Below are 21,783 nucleotides of genomic sequence, written 5' to 3'. Positions count from 1 at the left end.
CTGTCTTTCGTTCCTCCAGAATCCATTTTGTATAGCTTCAGCACCGCGTTTCCGTGTTACGGGGATTTGTATAACTGATAAGTGATTCTGGAATTCCAGCTCACCCTGCAATTCCCTGTTTCTGGAGCTCCTTTCGTGTTTTTGTGGTCGGACGGGTTTCGCGAGTGCGATATTCAGTTCTTCAGTGACCTTCGCCTCTGTCGCCATTCACGGCCAGTCAGTGGCGTTGGGCAACAGCTGAAATCGTTAAAAACTGAACAAAGCTCCACGGACCGATGGAGTCCTCGTCAGATTCCATAATGAATAATGCGGCTGAGTTAGCCCTCTTCTAATTATAGTCCATCATAGATCCCTCGAATCAAAAATCTTGCCCAGTTCTTGGAAAAAGGCACAGGTCACACCCGTCTACAAGAAGGGTTAGTACAAGTGATGCACAGAACTACCGTCAAATATCCTTGACATCGATTTGTTGGAAAATCTTACAACATATTCTGAGTTCAAACGTAATGAGGTATCTTGAACAGAATGACCTCCTCAATGCCAATCAGCATGGATTTAGAAAACATCGATAACGTGAAACCCAACTCGCACTTTTCTCACATGACATACTGAAAGCTTTGGATCATGGCAGACTTAATGAAAGCTTTGGATCTAGGCAGACAGGTACATGCTGTATTTCATGGTTTCCGAAATGGTTTTAATTCAGTACCACACCTACGTACGCTTATTGTAAAAAGTAATGATCTTACGGAGTATGAAGTCAAATTTGTGACTGGTTTGTGGACTTTTTGATTGGGAGGACGCAGCATGTTATCTTGGATGGAGAATCATCGTCAGATGTGGAAGTAACTTCGGGTGTGCCCCAGGGAAGTGTGTTGGAATGCTTGCTGGTCATATTGTGTATTAATGACCTTGCAGACAATATTAACAGTAGAACCAGGTGTTTTGCAGGTGATGCAATTATCTGTAACGAAGTACTATCAGAAAGAAGCTGCATAAATATTCAGTCAGATGTTGATAAGATTTCTAAGCGGTACCTACATGGGCAATTTAAATATTCAGAAATCTAAAATATTGCGCTTCACAAAACGGAAAAAAACGTTGTATCTTATGTCCATAATATCAATGAGTCACTGTTTGAATCGGCCAACTCGTATAAAAACTGTGTGTTATAGACTTTGTAGGGATATGAAATGGAATGGTTTCCAGGAATGATGATTCACGGTCGTCCATTTACTCAGGTTGAAAAAAGAAATTCGACACACTTTTCTAAACACTTACCACCTCGTTGTTATTTTTTTCTTACTTACATACGCTTGGCGCATTCACATCTTGCTTACCCTCAATGACTGGGGCTTTCAAGTCTACCTACCGATTAATCTTTGTCAGTTTTTACTCTACAGATTATTTCGAGTTACAATTGGTACATCATTCTGACGATAATTCGTCCTTCGTTCACGGAATGTACACTGATCAGCCAGTACATAATGACCACCTACCTAATAGCCGGCACAGATAACAGCAGCGACATGTCATTGCATGGAAGCAATGAGGCCTTGATAGGTCGCTGGAGACCCAAGGCACCTAATTCTCGTAAATTCCGGGGAGGAGGGGCAACGAGCTCTGACGCCACGTTCAATCACATCCCAGATGTGTCCAGTTGAACTCGCCACTTTTTTCCTCAAACCAGCCCATCACACTCCAGACCTTGTGACATGGTCTATTATCTTGTGCCACTGCCCTTGGGAAACATGATAACCATGAAGAGGTGTATGTAGCCTGCAACCAGTGTACGGTACCCCGTGGTCACAATGCGGAAAACGGTTGTTTTTGACATGTTTAGAGTTTGTGCTATCAATTGAAGGCTCATCCATCTGAGTTCAAACAATCTCGCACAATAGTCACATTTTCGTCGACTCGTGCGGTTGATGGCCGTCCACTGCGAGGTTCGTCGGTCATCTCATCTCGGCCCTCCATGAACGAATTGTGCCATCGGAAAACTTGTGATTTGGACAAGCAATCAGTCCCAAAGGCATGCTGAAGTAATGGAAACGTTTCGGTGGCGGACTTTCCAAGTTTAGCGCAAAATTTTATAGCGTACCATTGCTCTACAGAATGATCCAAGTGCGCCATTTTACATAAACTCGGGGTTTACAGAACCGCATGTCCTGACTCTCCGACAGCTCACAGCCAAATAAGACAAAGAGCTTTTTGAAGCTAACACCCCCCCTCCACTTAGCCCAGCCGGTTACAACACGCTGTGGTGTACCGTTGCATCAGAAAAAAATTGGTCGCATTACTTAAGGAATGCACTCTGTATTTCCTGTTAATGATTAAAACTATTTTCGGCATATTTGTGATGTAGTCAACCACAGTAAAAGACACACCAATAAATTGCACATAGACTTTGCTGCCTCGTATAGTGTTCAGAGAATAATTCTGTATTCTGGGTCAAAGAGCTTCAATTAGCTCTGGTGTGACATAGGGAAAGAAATTAGAAAAGCTCTCGTTTGATGTAGGGAAATTCCTATAACTAGTTCTCTATGCAGAATCACTGTTGCAATCACTAGGAGTGCTATCTGTCGTTTGTGGTGAATTCAGGTATTAACCAGTTCAGACCTAAGTTTCGCAGCTGCCCTGTTACCCATCTTTGGAAAGAGAAGATGACAATTAATGAAGTAGAGGCTTCATAAGCAGCATGAAACATAGGTGTATTGCATGCACTGCACAAAGGGTGTGGAAGTTACTCCCCGTGCACCGCCTTTCAGTTGTAGGTGAAGATTCCTTGTTCCGAACCCCGCATCTCATTTTCTCTTAGATCAGGAAAAATACTATCCATATGTCAGTGTAACTTGACATATGAAATGCATTCATAATATATAGCCAAAGCAATCAAAATGCCCAGGGAGGTGTCTTAGCTGATAACTTTGTCATTTGATTGCATCTTTATAGATTTTTCTTTATAGATTTTTTCCCATTGACTCTCTCTGTTAAACAAATGTTTTCGTTTTAATTTGTGTATATACCTTGAAGAAGGGTGCACCACAGTCCTCCACCAGTTCCATTTAAGGCACGATCAGAGTACCTGTTTTTAATATTTCTAATAATTTGTTGACTGTTGCGTGTTATTTCTATTACAGAATGACACTGGCACCAACAGCGAGTGATTTCCATTAATGTAGTTTACAACTAATAACATGCAAAAATGAAAGTTTATTACATAGGCCTACATTCTGAAATGTCCGTGATGGTAAGAACAGTGTTGTTAATAATTTAACCTTGCTGTTCGTGTTTCATATTAATAATTATTGTTTCTTTCAGGTTCCTTTGATTGTACATGACAATCATAAACCAATGTTTACGAACTGTTCAAACTATCAGCCATCTGTCAAAGAGGAGCAGGATATAGGAACATATGTTGCACAGGTTTGTATAAGACAACTTAAATACTAGCTCAATCACTGATTGGTTTTATTTGTTCCTTTGTGCGTCATACTATATTCCAATCTGTTTAGTGAAATGCATTTGGCCAGAAGTTGTCAGTGGAAAAATATTTTGCCAAGGAATATAACTTAATATAGCTTTAGTAGATAAAGTTCTTAATTATTTTTAATAGAATCTGTGCCACTTTTATGCGGGAGTTAACAAAATTGCCAACAAACTATCCTCCTACAAATTTGTATACATAAAACAAAAGTACTACCCTTTCAAAGTGTTCATACTTTGAAAATGCTTTGTCACCAAAAGGCTTGTTGTTGTTGTTGTGAGAAGGTGTCTTAGCTGATAACTTTGTCATTTGATTGCATAATTATAGATAATTGTGTAATGAGGGTTGTAATTATTTTCAGGTGAAAGCTGAAGACAGAGACCCTCTTGAATCAGGAGGCACCATCACATATTCCATTGTAACTACAAAAAATGACAGGGAGAAGTTCTCAATTGATTCAGCGACAGGGATTATCAGAACCAGCCAAGTAAATAATTTATTGTCTATGTTTTTGTAATACAGATGTAATATAATAGAGTTATTTTATTAACATGCATGTTGTCTCACTCTTGCACCATGAAGCAATTTGATCGAGATGAGCCACGCCGTGAAAAAGAAGTTTACTTGACTGTTCGAGCTACTGATAATGGCCTACCACAGCTTGATGATGTCTGCACAATAAAAGTAACGATTGAAGACATAAATGACAACAAGCCCATGTTTGATAAAGTGGTAAGTTTTATTAAAGTATTACAGATTAAAATTTTATTCATTTTTTAAAAAGAATTAAGTTTTGGTTTTGCCATGTACTAAACATAATACTTTTTAATGACTTTCTGACAGGACTTGCGTCGATCAGGATGGAAGGTGTGTCGATCTACATTTTCGTTAGTTTCTGCTTGCTATTTTAAAATTGTAGCTACTGTAGTCTTTGAGTGTATGGTTGTTTTTGATTTCACTTGAATGCTGTGTTATATTGTTGCATGTATTTTGTACTTTCAGTTGCGCTACACATTATTATTTTTAGTTTATCTCTCAATTCTCTACTTCATAGCACCATTGCCACATGCCTCTGTTACTGTTGTTAGCCTCTAGGATAGCAGCAGCTAATTCCTTGGTTGATCCACTTTTGAACTTCTGTGGGTTTTATGTCAACAGAAATAGCATTCCAAAGAATTCATTAGACATCCTGATCGGGTGAGAACTCACTGTGATTCATTCAATGTTAAGCCGACTTCGCGCTGGACGAGTTAGCTAAGGTTACCGTGGAGCCATCACTTTCTGTTATTTCACGTTGAGGAAGCATTTTCTCAAGTGAAACACAAAAAAGTTTATTTTGGCAATGTGCCACATAAAGTGTCCATTTATCGCTTTCAGTTTTTTTCTTTGTTATGACTTATATGTTCCAAAGCACCAGCGCATTCATGACTTCTCGAAAAGGTGTCATTATTGTTACGATTTGATGTCATAAAATCACAGGATATGTCATATTGGTGGTTAAAGGCATTTTGTGTTTAGTTATTTTCATATTATAACTTGCGTGTTAGGAAAGTACACAATTTTAAGGCAATGGCAGACAGGTGATTCAAAACTGTTAAGACTGTTGTCGCCATTTCTTGACAAACTGCCTGTTGGATTCTGTCTCAGGTTCTTCGGTCGACATCTGTCTCATGGTTTTTCTGATGTTTCGTCAGCACAAGTGACTGGCATTGTCAAAACTTCACCTTCCAGTGCCGGTGGTGGACTGCAGCCAAAGATAATATGAATCTGGTGTACCAACGTCAAAGGGCTTTTCTGCAGTCATTTCTGGTACAGTTCTCCTCTTGCTACCTGCAACTGTTGTTCGCCACAGCATTCCTGTAGAAGCCATTCTCATGTTTGTGTATTTCTATAGCTTCCCTGAACAAGCACGTTTGATAGATCTTCTCTACAGCCAGAACTCCCATGTTAGCTAATTTTACTATGTGGTTGGCATCAGACAGTGCGTGCTCTACCATGGCAGATTTCTCCATCTGCCCCAACCTGCCATGTCGCTTGTGTTCTGTGCTCCTGGTGTCATCCAGTCATGCCAACATAAAACTTTTCCACATGTGCATGGTATGTGGTATATTCTTGACACTGCGAGTGGGTCTCTTTCCTCCTTTATTGATATGAGACACTCTTTGGTCTTCTTTGTCGGTTTGCAAATAGTCTTTATGCCATGTGTGCGCATAGTCTTTATGCCATGTGTGCGCAGCATATGGCCAATTCTCTCTCTCTCTCTCTCTCTCTCTCTCTGGGAACGTATGGCTAAAAGGCCATACCTTACATTCCTTTCTCTGAAGTGTCACTTTGGCGGGCATATAGAACAACCTGCACAACACAGAAGCTCTATGACCTAACGCTGTATGTATTACCAAAAATCTGTAAGAATTATGTTCCACTGAGTCTGATTGTTACTGCTCCCTGCTCACTGACATGCAAACTGGCAAAACACCTGGCCTCGCTGCTCCATACGCACATGGGTAAGATAGACATGTACATAAAGGAATCAGGATATTTCACTGAGAAGCTGAAGAAACTAAAACTTGCCCCAAATGTCATCCTGGTCAGCTTGATGTTGTTTCTTTGTTTACCAAAGTGCCACTCAGTGACACTCTGTAGCACATCAGTTCAATTAGGTTGCAAGACAACACTAAGGTTTTTCATGCATGTCTCACCCCAAGTTATCTCACATGGAATGGCAACTTGTACGAACAACTGGAAGGCTTCAGTATGGGTAGTCTTCTTAGTCTAGTGGTAGCAGACTTCTTCATGGAATATTTTGAAGCACATGCACTGGACTTAGCACCTCGTAAACCTAAGGTATGGTACAGGTACATCGATGGTATCTTCACTATGTGGATACTTGTTGAGGAACAGCTTTGTGACTTCAACAGCATCCATGCCAACATAAAATTTACCGTGGAAGTAGAAAAGGACAGACAACAACAATTTCTAGATAGCTGGTCGCAAGGAATGGTGAAAACTTGGGACACAGTGTGTATTGAATACCAACACACATGGACCAATATCTGCACAAACTTTCATATCACCATCCGAGTCAGAAATGAGGCATGATTAATAAGCTTCTAATGTGAGCAAGACGAATATCTGAGATGCAACACCTCAGGCACAAAATGCCACACCTGGAAGGTTGTCTGAGGATCAATGGGTACTCCACCAGTTGTATTAGAAGTATAACAGAGTCAAACACTCGGTGAAGTGACACATAGGAAAAAGATGTTGGTTATGGTCTTTCTGCCACACGTTCCCAGAGTGACAGGCAGAATCGGCCATATATTACATGCACGCCGGTTGACTGCAGTGTTGTGACAGGTGAGAGAAAAGCTGGTGGGGAACAGTCTTGGGAAGGCATAGCATTCCTCAGTCGTTTCCTGCTGGCCATTGACCAGTGCAGATTGCTCATAGGGTGTACCTGTCTACAAGTGATGCATTAAGAGAACGAAAGGCCATGATCCACTGAACAGTGACATGCCATTAAATTTTGTTACATCAGGGAAATCAGGCTCTGAGAGTGTCACTGCAGAAGCAAGCCAAAAAAGGCAAGAATTGCAAAATCCGAGGTGAAGGCAATACTTGGCCTCTTTCTTGATTCCAATAGTATATCCGCTCTGGGTTTGTGCCACAGGGCCAAACTGTCAACAGCCAGTTTTATCTGCAAGTCCTTGAAAGGGTCCAAAACCGAGTGCTTTGCTTCAGGAAGGATATCATTGGAAACTGGGGACTCCATCATCACAACACGCCATCTCACACTGCCTTTATTGTTAGCGAGTTCCTGACCAGGCACAGTTTGGCATTGCTGCCCCAGCCACCATACAGTTGCAAACTGGCACTGGTAGACTTATTTTTGTGTCCTCAAATTAAGAGAAGCTTAAAAGGGCCATAATTTTGGAATGGTAGATGATGTGAAAGCTGCTGTGACAAGATGTCTGAAGGACCGAACATGTTCCAGAAAACCTATTAGTGCTGGCAGAATCACTGGAAGAAGTGAAGTGAAGTGATGTCCAAGGGTGCTATTTTGAAAAATAATAAACATTCATACTTTTGTTTTCAATAAATTGTTATTTATGGACTTATTCAACTTATTTCTTGGACACACTCTGTATTTATGCAAAGTAATACTACCATATAGTAAAATGAAGTTGAATGTATGACCAAAATCAGGTGTTAGTGTTTGAAAGAGCAATCCATTATGATTTGCAGAGATAAATGTAGAGACTGCAAACCTACAAACTGAAAATAAAGCCATCCTTGGTACTCATTGTGGTTTATCCAAACAGTAAATAAAATTTTTTGTTAGTGACCTTATGATGCCGCCATGAGCTACTGCTACAGAGAGGCTGGCGTAAGCTACCACAGGCTTCCTAAATGACCTGTGATGTAGTCTGTATTGGATATTAAGCAAATGAGTACAGATGTGTTTTTGGTGCACAGTTACTGTTCAAGGGGGTGTGAGTACCATATTAAACATTGAACAGATAATATTTGTAGATCCTGAGAGCTTTCCTGGGTATGCTGTTCAAATATTTAAAGTTACATGAAACTGATGTTATTCAGTTACCTAACGATGTTCTCTGAATTTTGATCATAACCCAACACAGTGGCCCATAAGCAAAATTACTGCTATGCCAGGCAAGTCGTCCAGCCACAGGTACGTGATGCTACCTGTGCAAAGTCAGGGCATGTCACCTGTGCGAAGCCAGAGTGAGTCACTACTTGCATTGTTGCTGTAGCAGAGTATGGGTTTGCCAAAATATTAGATTTATTTTGTGTGAAAGGCACCAATTGCGTTGTTTTCACTTTTTTGAAATAGTTCACCAGTTGAATAGCTATCATAGTTCTGATCCAAGGTATCAGTCCTACATTTAATTTTGAAAATTTTGTGCAATTAATAAATAAAATTACTTAATTTTTTTGCAGCATTACCAAGAATCTGCACCTCAAGATCTGAAGCTTGGACAGGAAGTGATGAGGGTGTCAGCACTGGACATAGATGATGGAAACAACAGCATTGTATCGTATGATCTAGAACCTGCTCCAAAACAGCCGACTGACAGAAAATACTTCCGCATTGATAGAAGTTCTGGCGTTATATTATTGGATAGTCCAATTAATGATGTAAGATACTTACTCATAACTTTCACAACTGAATTTATTGGTGCACACAAATGCTGAATCGTGTTATAAATATGTTCCAGAAAGACATAGGCTACACGTTCAGATTGGTAGCTAAGGCAACTGATCATGGGGTCCCACCACTATCGGCAACTGTTGACCTGGAGATAGTTGTTGTAGAGACTAACAAGAAGAGCCCTACAATTGAGCCAGACCCTTTTGATAATGTATATCAAATACCTGAGAACTATTCGGATTTCAGTGCTCCTATTATTACCATCAAGGCCCAGTAAGTCATTTATTTTTTAAAATTTGCTGGTCTTGTAATTCAAAAACATTTGTGTTAATTAAAGATGATTCTTGTTTTCCTTGAAAATATTTTAGATGTTAATTAGCTTTGTGAAGAGTAAATAGCTCCGATTTACATTTAAACAAAAGTGCTATTCTGTAATTAATCTTACACACTCCCAGTTTGGGTTTTAGAACAAATAATGTTTTGGTGTGTTTTTCAAGATTATCAGAAAAAGTGGGATGTTACATTAAAATTAATGGTATGAACAGTTGTGGTATTATAGCACTAGCAATAACAATATAGTAGTTTGTGTTGATAAAAGCAAATACTGCCCTGCTTGTAGAGGCCTGTCGAAGAACCTTAGAATTCTTACGCCCAAGTTCAAAATGGTTCAAATGGCTCTGAGCACCATGGGACTTAACAGCTGTGGTCATCAGTCCCCTAGAACTTAGAACTACTTAAACCTAACTAACCTAGGAACATCACACGCATCCATGCCCGAGGCAGGATTCGAACCTGCGACCGTAGCAGTCGCGCGGTTCCGGACTGCGCGCCTAGAACCGCGAGACCACCGCGGCTGGCTTACGCCCAAGTATCAGCACATTTGCTGTGTAGTTGTATTTATTGTCAATGGCAAAAATCATTTTCAGCAGACCTGTGATTTGCAGAATAGAACACAAAAATAATTTTTTTCGTAAGCTTGCCCTGTTTCTCCAGTGGTCCAGTCAATGAAGGAAAATTTGGGGAAAAAACTACACATAGTCCCAAATTTTTGTAAAATAGTAGGGGGCAGCATAATGAATAACATACTAAAGATCCTGATCAGTGGTGCGTTTAAAGGTAACTTTTTAATGTTTTTCTCGACTTTTCTTGACTATCTCGAAAACCAAATCTTGTTTGGAAGATGTTTCCCAGTATAGAAATAAACTATTTAAATTTTCCGGGAAGGGGGGGGGGGGGAGAGAGAGAATAACGCACTTGTCAGAATCGTCGCTGGCTTTATGAAGAATCAGCATCTACTGGCACAGCCACAGATACTCAAAAACAGCTAACCTTCCGTTTATTAGCTCAGTACTGGTATGATGTGAATTCGCATTTGTTGTAAGGGATTAAAATTAATGTTCATTTGGAAATGAAGTGGGTTAAGAACAAATAATAAATGTTGTACTACATCAAATATCACCAGAGCCATATTAAGGGGTAAATAGTTCTGTGGGTGTAGCAGGGTGGAAAGCTAGGAGTGGAGATTGGAAACATGAGGGAAGGTCGGACACTGGATTGTGGCCATGAACAGGCAATGGCCCCATTCTCTTTACTGCACTATGTCACAAAAAGCAACGGCAGGGTGTTTCGTAAATTTATCCCGACCTTTTCACAGCGTGTCTTATGACTCACTGACTACTTGGAATACAGATGAGAAAATCCTAAAAAACGACCTTCCCAAATATTTGTTTCATATTTGAGGTGGAAAAGTATAGCGTCTTCCGTTCTTTGATGTGTTCGGTAAGAGGAAGATTGTTGGTACATTGGGACGTGCCATTTATAGGAACTCCACTCCCACTGACTTGTATCTGCATTCTGATAGTTGTCAAGGGATGCTTCTTACCTTGGTTCACAAGGTCCACTTCATTTCAGATCCTGAGAGTTCGTCAGCCTAGTTCACCCATCTGGTGGTCATGTTTGGTTAGAATGGATGTAGTAAAAGACAGATCAGATGTGCATTGCACTGTCAACAAACTGTGCACTGTGCGAGTGGTTATAACACTGAGGTGGCACCGAAGTCTACTGTCTTTTTGCCATATACAGGGAGCATTTTGGAGAGGGTTGATCATATTTTGTGGAAATACGATGCGAAACGTGTTTTTGACGTTTGTCTAAGACAAGGTTCTTTAAGTTTCTGTGAAGAATGATCTTGGTTTGTGTAAGGTGGGTGTCTACTGTATACCTTGCAGTTGTAGCATGTTGTCTATTGGCCAGACTATCAGGGCTGTGTAAGACCAGTATGCTGAGCATAGGCGTCACACACACTTAACAACAGGAGAGCACATGTGCCATAGCAGAACCCTGTCTTGTCAATCACCCTATGGAATACAGCAACACAGGATTCTGTCATGCACTTCCAATTGTTTAGATAGTGTTACTAAGAAAATGGTTGAAATTAAATTAGCAAGTAATCTTATAAATAGAGGTGGTAGTTTTTGTTTAAATTCTGCATGGAATCATGCTCTCTCACTTCTCAAATAACAGAGGGCAGAGTTAATGCTACCTCACCCATGATTATTAATTTCCCTATCTATAACTTCTGATGTCAGTCATCTTTGGTTTCTGATGACACTAGTGTTTACAGGGTTGCTGTGTGGCCATATGTGTTTCTGTAGTCTTTCCGCAGATTGAGGTTTTAAATCCTCTTGCATAGCAATTACTGCCTTTAGTTATGCATTGGAAATGGCAGAACTGGCAAAATAGTGGTGGTTGTCGATGATGTCGCCCAGCTGCGCTCTCCTACATTATTTGAAGATTGTATACGCCGGAAGACACTTGGGTCTCATCGTATATATGTCTCATTGTATATATATATATATATATATAGACTGCAGCACAAATGAAAATTGGCACCAAGGCTAGGATTTGAACCTGGGCCTTCTGATCACAACTCAGATGGGCTAACCACTACACTACTCTGGTGCAGTGGCTTTGCTCAACAGTATGGACTACCCTAACAATACTCCCCCCCCAAAAAAAAATCCCCATTCCCATTCATGCCTCAGCCCACTTGCTATTCCCCCTAAACTTGAACATCATTTCATAGGCTCGCTAACAGTATTGCAAGAGCACCTCAGCTTCGAAGGAAGTGGGGGATCCTGCCTGAAACCCAGACATGGGTGCTGTAATAAAATAATACTATAGGGTTCCAGAAACCTTTTAAAGTCTCAAACATCAGTAATGTATAAACCACCAATATATTATAGTAAATACTAAGCTACCAGTGGAAGATATTAGAGAGCAAACGGGACCTATATTTTCTTAGTAGCAACTTTACTGCCAGTAATATTAAGATACAGTTACTTCATGTTAACACACATCGTGCTAAGCAGTATAATAGGTTATTGTTAGTGCAGTCAGCAGATACGGTTACTAAGAATAGCTCCTCTTTTGTAAATGTATGCTTGACTTGTTACACATCCCAGAAGATTCTTCCTCTTGATAGGCTATAGAACGTAGTGAATGAATAGAAATATTTCAGAGATAAGTTTATAGCCTTAATTAATAACACAATGCTCATATTTCCTTTTGTAGATAACTTTTCTCTTTTATTGATATTAACATGTAGTATATAATTCATAATCTAATTAAAAAGATACATGATTACCATGTTATTGTTACAGATACATGACCTTTCGTGAGTTGCAATGGATGCACTTAAAAAACAATCATTTGCTTGTAATGAAACTTTTTATTCACAGAATTTGTTTGTTTTCAGGTCAAATATTCCCAACTCTCCCGAATTACAATTTCTGCTTGTTAGTGGACAAACACAGCAGTCAAATTCAGTTCCCACATTTCGCCTGGAGACAGATGCAAAGAAGGATAAGGCCTACATTAAACTAGCAGGGAAAGAACTCGATTATGAAACAATAACAGAATACCATCTAACTGTTCGTGTAGAGAACAAGTATCAACTTGCACATCAGCAGCGATATACCATTAAAATTTTGGATGTTAATGACAATGTGCCTATTTTTAGAAAAATTGAATCAGGATATGTGTCTGAAAATGAGCCACCTGGTACACCTGTATTGCAAGTTAAGGCAATTGATGCTGATGGCACAGAAGCACACAATCAGGTAATATGCTTAATGAAGCAGATTAGTGAAATGCTTTCTTCAGCTTATGCGTTGCACAGGAATAACTTTTTGTTAGAATGTAGAGTTAGTTAAGAGCGTTGAGGTTAGTTGCTTCAGCTTCTACCCTTCTCTCTTTTTACCATTGCTTTTTGTATTTACTAGCACCACTACTTTATTATTATTAATTGAAATTAGATTTAATAACATGCAGAAACAATCTGTTGAAATGGATATTTAAGAAAAAATCACAGAATTGTAAGAAAGTGTGCTTGTTTTTACAATACATTACGCTAAATTGTCCAAATGATAGGAAACAGGTGGATCTAAAGAAATTAACATCATCTTGAAATATAGGTTCTGACTCTTGCTATGTCAGCAAATGATTCACTGCTCGTAGAGTTTATTTTAGCTTATGTTTTAAATGCAAGTAATAATCAAACTTGATATAGGGATTGGTTCCTGTTAAGTTTCTTTCCATTTATTGTCTTTTGAGGTTTTTAAAATCCAAATGTCTGTGGTGTAATGTGAAGTAAAGATTGTGGTGTCCTTTTGTGGTCTCCATTTTAAATTATCAGTATATGTAAAACAATGTAATACAAATTTTGAAATATCCAAACTGCATAATTATATCCCCCAATTTACTAACGATGTATATTATCTTAGTTTTACCCAGTCATCTACTCATTTTAGCAGTTTCATCAGATAAACTAAATCTGACCAATAGTTAAAATTTCATTGTCTTACTGTAAAATTGTGATTCACAGTGAAAAACTGTCCATATGATTGATAATATCGTATTTTACAGACCTCCTTTCTAATCTTTGTGAAGTTGTATAATAGGACATAAACAAAAATGGAAAGAAAAAGTGCAAGTGTTGAAAGCCAAGTTGCACCTAACTTTGGTTAAAAGAAAGGAGGGGACTGAATGCAAGTAAAATGATGTTCAGCAGATTTAAGAAATGCAGATAGTTCTATAATATACCATTGCTTTCATGAACATAATTACTCTGTCTGTATTGCTCTTCACACAGCATTCGTAAGTGTATCACTTTATATGCATTATGCTGGACTGACGTAATTTTAATGTTCACTTATTTTGAGTCCTTCAATTGACTGTATCTGCTGGTCTGCTCAGCCAACCACTACTCTTTCCAAAGCTTCTATTCTTAGTCTGTTCCTTACATAATATTTTACAGCAAGCAGAGTAGCTTCAGGACATCTGTAGAAATTAGTAAGCTCTGTAAAAGTATGCTATTTCACCAATTAATGGATCTTGGTTCTCTCTTCCATTTCTGGTACTGAATTTCCAGTTATCCTCGTTTCCACTCATACCTATGGTATGTCTTTTCCAAAAGATACACTCGAAACTAATGATTCCATTGACTACTGCTATAAAATAAATTTTATGTATTCATCTAGCAGAAAGTGAAAGTAGCCTAATTTTTATGGTTAACCAGTTATTTAGATTACATTTAACTACTTCTTTCCATGTTTCTCCCTATGCCCTCCTTGATTACTGAAATGGAATAACTTTTCTTTTTTCCAATTGATTTTCCAGCCCTTCCCCTACAGTTCTGCCTTCCCCTACAGTTCTGCCTTCCCCTACAGTTCTGCCTTCCCCTACAGTTCTGCCTTCCCCTACAGTTCTGCCTTCCCCTACAGTTCTGCCTTCCCCTACAGTTTTCAGGTAGGAGACTCTTCGATCTAAAGCCTTAGAGATATCATCATCTGTTTTGTCCATGAGCAGATTGCATTAATTTTTTTGAATTTGAGAAGAGTTGTGGCATATCGTATGTTACATTAAACATCAACAGAACTATGGTAACAATGGCTAATTAACAGTTAATGGCCACATACCTTTTACTAATGGATGAGTATGTCCACTTTAAAGATGCCTTGATTTGGACAGGACACAACATTATTTAAATGATGAAATCCACGTATTATTTGCTGTAAGTTGAGAAGTGGGTTGTACCTTACTTGCTGCTCAGCTGGTGGCAGAAAAAGAGGGGGAAAATCTGGAACTTTAAAGTTGTCCCAGCTATTATATTCACTTTTCCTCTTTCAATCTCTCACTCATAGACTTCACTATCTCAGATGGAGCTCTCATTGGACAGAAGGTACTGAATTTATAGGTGTACAACAGAACTTTCTTTAAGGAGTGGTGACCAAGTGAGAATGGGACTGAAATACATAGCTTGATATTTTTCACTTCCTCAAATTTAAATGTGTATGTTCTTCATGTTATAGGTGACATATGCACTTGCTGATGACAACACTGATCTCTTCAGTATTGATCCAAAAACTGGAAACATCACAACAAAAAAGTCTTTTGACAGAGAAACAAACACAGTTTTTTTAGTTAAAGTGTTGGCGTATGACAATTCACCATCTGCATTATTATTAGATGGTAGACCAAACAAAGGTATGTATTTCTACATTTTAAAAGTAGTTTGACATATTAAGGACTTAGTTTTACCTTTTTATATTATTATGAAAGAACAACATTTTGAAACAGTATTTGTTAATTTTGGATAATAAGATTCTCTGTAGGAAACTACTACACAGATTTTGTTGTGTGACTAATTTCAATTGGTTTTCTTTACGAGGCCATTAAGCACACTTATTATGTACATTACAGCCAGTGATATGACATGGACAACAATGATTATGAAGTGATTCTTCAGTTTTTCATTGTACATATTATGAAGCAAAACTTCTCATTTAAAAGGCCATGTCACTAGACATGCACAGTGTTTGACCAACAGAATGAATTATCATCATCTTTACGGATGAACTAATGGGAAAAGCCTGAAATGTCTACTGTGTACACCTGTGAGTGCTCTGTTTCTGTCTGCACTCCAGTGCCACACTTAACTCATGCTTGTAATTTCCAGTGTTCCTAACATTATCTGTCTATCTTGTTGTTTGACTTTGCTTTTTTGCACTGTGGTCTAGGCTCCCACTGTTGCACAAATCACAACAAAAGCAGGGTGACAGGCTTCAGTAAGGAAGCACCCTGAGTAACAGTTACGATGGGTCTATGTGATATTAATTTTGGAATCAGTTTATTTTAAAGTGACTGTCCATGGCCTATATAAATTGTATGGTGAAAAATAAGAAGGGCTTTTCTTTGTGGCATACTTCAGCTGCTGTCTGCACATGATATGTTTTCACCGTCAGATCTGCCAGTTACCTGTTATAAATCTTGTTGTTGTAAGGTCGCTTCGAGAAATGGTTTTGGGGTCCAGCTATACCGTCCCACTGCCGTGTACAAATTCGCTTTTCTTCTGGACTTCAGTTCTTGCTGTGTGATGCTGAATTGTTAGCTCATAATGACTACTTTGAGCTGTTAAATCAACTGTTAACTCTTTCATAATTATCTGTATTTGAAGAGGCTTTAGTGTCTGAACATCAGACATTCATACCTACTAATACATAATGCCTGACCATCAGGCTGCACGTCAAAAAATGATTCATTTGTTTTTGGCTATTGTCCATGACGTTTCCAATTCAGATTGCCAAAGCATAGATAAAGCCTCGAACAGCAAGTGAACATCAGCATCGCCTGATGGCTCGTCACTGCCCTTGTTGTTATGGCGCAGACTGAGGTGCATAGAATCTGCTCCTTTCTTATACATTGCCCCCCAGGGGGCTCATGGTTCTTTCATCAGTTCATGCCTGGCGCATACAGGGCCCCGAGTTATTGCAGCCAATTCTTCCTTCCCTGGCTGCATTTCCTCCACCCTGTCCTCCCACCCTCCCCTCACTCCTTTCCTGTTGCTACCTGCTTCCCCTCTCTGTGTTCTGGCTTTTGTTGACCTGGCTATCCACCTGGTTTCCAGTATTGGTTGCAATTTTTGATCCTTTTGCCTGTTCTTTCATCCTTTTTGGTGTGTAGGTCCCCACTTGAGGTTTCACCTCAACTTCAAAATACCCTGTTTTTAGTATGGGGTGGAACTCCCTCCCTAGCATCCACAGGTGTGGATTCCCCTCCCCCCTTCCTTCGTCTAACCCTTCCCCACTGCAGCCCCCTTCCACCCTGCTAGGTGAGCAGCACATGTTGCCAGTCTGTGTTGTGGGGCTGTTATGTACACATATGACTGAGCCCCCTGACAACACAGGAATCGCACTACTGATACCTGAGCTGTTCCCTCCCCCATGTATGGCAAGGAGTGGTTGCTTATCTTCTTGGAGCATCAGAACTCCCAGCAACAGCTGCCAAGCAAGACGGCCCTTGCTGTGGCTGGGTGATGCCCATGGGGGAGAGCCCCTAGTCGGAGTGGGTGTTATCAGGGCAAATGCTTAGCACATGAAGCGTATCAAGCTGAAAAAATCTGGCCGTTCTCAAACGGCCATCTCTTCGAATGGTGAAGGACCATTGAATGCTGCTTCGTTTGACCTGGGAACCGTTGCTTCCCTGGCTACACCATTGGAGGAGGGCAAGGCTCGCTGTCTTGGGATGAAACCCTTTCCCTGTTACCTTGTCTGCACTAGGGCAGATGGGGATCCGTTCATTGCCACAAAGCCATTGTTTTTCATCAAAAATATTAAAGACAGATTTGGTGAAGTGGAGTCTCTTAGTAAGATGCGGTCGGGCTCCCTATTGATTAAAGCTGCTTCTTCCACCCAATACACAGGTCTTGGTGCCTGTGATTGCCTTGGCAATATCCTTGTATCTATCACTCCTCACCAGTCACTGAATACGGTCCAGGGAGCAATTTTTCACAGGGACCACATCCTGCAAACTATGAGCAGTGCCAGGCTAATGTGGAGCGGTGTGGTGTATATTTTGTTTGACGTTTGCAGGAGGGCAAGATTATGTGCTAAAGATGTGACATGAAGCCTTAACGTCCCTCCACCTACGTGGTGCTTTTGGTGCTTGTGTTTTGGGCATTTGTCTTCCCGCTCTACAGCGGACCCTTTGTGTGGTGAGTTGCCCACTCACCCCATAAGGGAAGCTCCTGTGTTCTGCCACCTGTGTGTGTCAATTGTGCTGACTGCTACTCCCCTCGCTCGCTGGATTGCCCAGCTTAGTAGAGAGAAAAGAAGATCGAAGAATATAAATCCGTGGATTGCCTGTCTTATGCTGAGGTTCACCAAAAGTATGAGCGACTCCATCCAGTGTCATTCCCTTCACCTTTTGCCTCTGTTACTTCATTTCCTCCTCCTCCTCCTCTCTTGTACTTTACCCCAGCCCTGTTCTTCTCTCCCCTCTCCCTCCTCTGGAGTTCCCACGACCTCCCATTAGGGAGCCGCTCCCACTTCTCGAGCGAAGGAGTGTCCCCCCTTCTTCGGCATCACTGGCAATCAATCTCCCTGGGGCCCCTCTCCCCAGCGTCTCTCAGGCCAGAAGACTCTTACCACCATTCGACCACGGGGCACACCATCTGTGCACCCCAAGGTTGCCCGCTCTCTTTCGGTTCCAGATCTTTCAGAACCCTGTAGCCCTCCTGTGCCCTGCCCTCCTCCACCTTGGATAGAAGAGCCACCCCCCCCCCTCCCCCCTGCGCAATCTGAGTCTGACATCTTGTTTGTGGCTATCACCCCATCCTTGTAGGTGACCTCCTCCTCGGCCTTTTTATGTCTACCTTGGATTCTTGCCACACTATTATCCAGTGGAATTGCAACCAATACTACTGTCACCTATCAGAAATACAATGTCTTGTCTCCTCCTATTCTGCATTCTGTCTTGTTCTTCAAGAAACGCATTTCCATGACGACAACTCTCCAACATTTTGTGGTTTTCAGGCATTTTGTCAGAACCATGATGGTACCAGGGTAGCATCTGATGGGGTCTGCACTTTGGTTCACTCCCATGTCACTAGTGACTGGATCCTCCTATGTACCAACTTGGAAGCAATAGTGATCCGAATGCAAACGACTCTGCCAATCATCATTTGCAATTTCTGCCTCCCTCCCTCAACGACAGTTCCCCGACCCACTTCAGTGCTGCTCACGGCACATTCTCTGCTATTGATCTCACAATATCCTCCCCTGCCCTCATGGCTTCCTTACATGGATCATCCCTTGATGACCTTTGTGACAGTGACCACTATCGAGTGATTCTATCGTTCCCCTGCTGCCGCCAGGCAAACAGCCCCCCCCCCCCCCCCCCCCACCGCCACCACATTGGGCATTCTGCAGGGCCAGTTGGCCTTTATATACATCTGCTATGCACTTTGACACCTCCCTTTCAAATTCGATTGATGTAGTCATGAAAGGCATCTCTGCCATCATTCTTCATGCTGCTGGCACTGCTGTCCCCCTATCTACAGGTCCCCCTCGTTGTACTATGGTGGACCAAGGATGTCGCAGTCGCTGTCCAGGACTGCCGATGTGCGCAGCAATGATTTAAGCGACGCCATTCACAGACCAACGTCCTCACTTTTAAGTGTCTCAGTGCTAAGGCTTGTTACCTTGTTAAGCAGAGTAAAGAGGAATGCTGCGACCACTATGTTTTGTCCCTGGGGATGTATGCCTCTTCAGTGCAGGTTTGGTACAAGATCTGTAGCCTTCTGGCCCACCAGTGACAGTCAACCATACAGGGTCTGAACCTCCAAGGTGCTCTGTGCACTGATGCATTGGTCCCCGCAGAACACCTCGCAACGAGCTTTGTGACGGCTTCATTGTCCTTTTCTACCCTACTACCTTTCTCTTGCGGAAATGCAGAGTTGAGCAGAGCCCCCCCCCCCCCCCCCCCTCTGTTTTTTGCTGCACCACATTGAGCCCTATAATGCTCTCTTCACTGAATGGGAATTAGCTCTTCACGAGGCACAGCCCCAGATCCAGATTCCATCCACAACCGGATGATCCAACACTTGGATGTTTCCTCGAGGCAACAGGTCCTCAGGGTCTTCAGCCACATCCAGTTTAGAGTTGGCACTTCACTCAACACCCCTCAGATTTAGGAGAATGGTATCCCACAGGGTTCTGTGAATTGTCACACGCTGCCTCATTGCCATCAATGGGCTTGTGACCTCTGTAGGGCCTCTGGTTATGCCGACATTTTATGTCGATGATTTTTGCATCTGGTGCAGCTCCCACTCAGTAGCATCTGCTGAGCGTCAGCTCCAAGGTGTCAACTGACGGGCCTCTGCATGGGCTTCCAGTTTTCTCCCTCCAAAATGCGGGTTATGCATTTTTGTCATCGACCAATAGTACACCCCCAATCCAGAACTTTATTTGGGCAACCAGCTCCTTAATGTTGTACCACAGTCCCCTATCTTGCGCCTTATTTTTCATAACAAGCTGACATGGCTGCCCACACGTTCACCATAGTGTGTACGTGTATGTGGAAGCTTAATGATCTCCGCCTCCAACTGTTCCACTCTTCTCCGTTTTTACTGTGGCTCAGCAGCTCCTTCCACTCTGAAACTCCTTGACCCTGTCCATAATTTTGGGTGCATCTGTCTATTGGTGCCTTTTGCACTAGTCCTGTTGATGGTCTCCTCACAGAAGCTGGACTTCCCACTCTAGACATCTGACGGAGCCAACTCCTTGTTTCTTATGCATTCGCCAATTCCCTGACCATCCTGTGTACCCTGTGCTCTTCGCCCACTAAGTATGCCTCCCTCCCTAACACCCAGAACACCTGGCCACGGGTGGGATCACCAGTTGGTATGTGTTTCACTTCCCCCTGTCGGGATCTCCCATCTCCACTCACTGGACTGCACACATGTCTTTCCTCCCATAACCCCCCCCCCTCCCTCCCTTTTGGATGGTGCCTAGACCATGGATTAGGACCAACCTATTCCAGGGTCCTAAGGCCTCTATTGCTTCTATGGTTTCCCGGCATCTTGTCAGTGCCGTCCTTGCAGAGTTCCTGGGTGCCACCATCTTTTACACTGATAGTTCTAAAATAGTCAATAAGGTGACATATGCTTTCATGTGCCCTACTGGCTTTGAACACCATTTATTGCCAGGGTCATGTATAGTGTGTTCGCAGTAGAGCATCTAGCCATTGACAGGGACCCCCTTTTTGTTTCTCAGGTCTCCCTCCACAGTGTTTTAATTTGTTCAGACTCCATGAGCAGCCTGCAGGCTATTGACCGATGCTAGTCGTGTCATCCTTTGGTCTCTGCAACCCATGCCCTTCTCTCTGCCCTTAAGCGTGCCGCCTGTTCAGTCATCTTTCCCTCTTTCTCTGGGTCCCAAGTTATATGAGCATCCCAGGGAATGAACTGGCTGACCATTTAACTAGAGAAGCAGATACTTAGACCCTTTTTCCTTTCATGATTCCACCTATGGGTATACGGATCTACATCAAATCCCTCTTTGCCCAAAAGTGGAATGTCATCTGGAGTGGTACTGCTCATAGAAATAAACTCCACACAATTGTGGAGTCTACTGTAGTTTCGCACTCTTCCTTCCGCTCCTTTTGGAAGGAGTCCACTGTTTTATGCCGTTTACACTTTGGTCATACTTGGCTCACCCGTTGTTCCCTCCTACATAATGACCCACCCCAACAATGTGGCTGTGGAGCCAGACTGATGATATCTCACATATTGGTGGAATGTCCCTTTCTTTCAGCCCTTCGTGTTAAGTATAGTCTCCCTGATCCTTTAAATTTAAAATTAGCAAATGATCCACAGATAGTTGAACTGGTCCTCAGTTTCCTCCGTGAAAGTGGTTTTTACTTCCAGATATAAGGTTCTACTTTAGTTTTGGAGCAGGGGTAGGTTGATTGTGGTTGGGACTTCCTTTACAGTCTTGATCGCCTCCCTTTTTTCCAGTTTCTAAATTTGGTCTCACCTTTTATGCCCTTACTATGTGTGTTTAATGATCGTTATTTTATAATTTGGCTCCCCTGACTGGATCCGTCCGTTTTTAGTAGACCCTCTTTCTTCTGTGACTCACTTTGGAATTACGGGACTGATGACCTCGCCATTTTGTCCCATAACCCGTCTCGATTAATTAATCAATCAATCAATGTCTTACATATTGCATGACAAATACTTGCTACCACGGAATCTTCGACTGGAACAAATATCAATAGTTGA

At 41.6% G+C, this 21,783-nt stretch overlaps 1 protein-coding gene across 1 annotated transcript in view; it reads left to right on the top strand.

The window, feature by feature from the left end:
* Window positions 1–21,783, top strand: part of LOC124804024 (DE-cadherin) — a 628,442-nt gene that overhangs the window by 561,971 nt on the left and 44,688 nt on the right. The window contains exons 3-9 of the mRNA XM_047264719.1: window positions 3,322–3,426; window positions 3,849–3,974; window positions 4,070–4,219; window positions 8,450–8,647; window positions 8,728–8,933; window positions 12,418–12,781; window positions 15,032–15,206. Of these exons, the coding sequence (XP_047120675.1) occupies window positions 3,322–3,426; window positions 3,849–3,974; window positions 4,070–4,219; window positions 8,450–8,647; window positions 8,728–8,933; window positions 12,418–12,781; window positions 15,032–15,206 (1,324 nt within the window). The remainder of the gene's footprint in view (window positions 1–3,321; window positions 3,427–3,848; window positions 3,975–4,069; window positions 4,220–8,449; window positions 8,648–8,727; window positions 8,934–12,417; window positions 12,782–15,031; window positions 15,207–21,783) is intronic.

This window comes from Schistocerca piceifrons, chromosome 1 (assembly GCF_021461385.2).
Source record: "Schistocerca piceifrons isolate TAMUIC-IGC-003096 chromosome 1, iqSchPice1.1, whole genome shotgun sequence".
Lineage (NCBI taxonomy): Eukaryota > Metazoa > Arthropoda > Insecta > Orthoptera > Acrididae > Schistocerca > Schistocerca piceifrons.
This window is presented reverse-complemented; position numbering and strand designations above follow the sequence as displayed.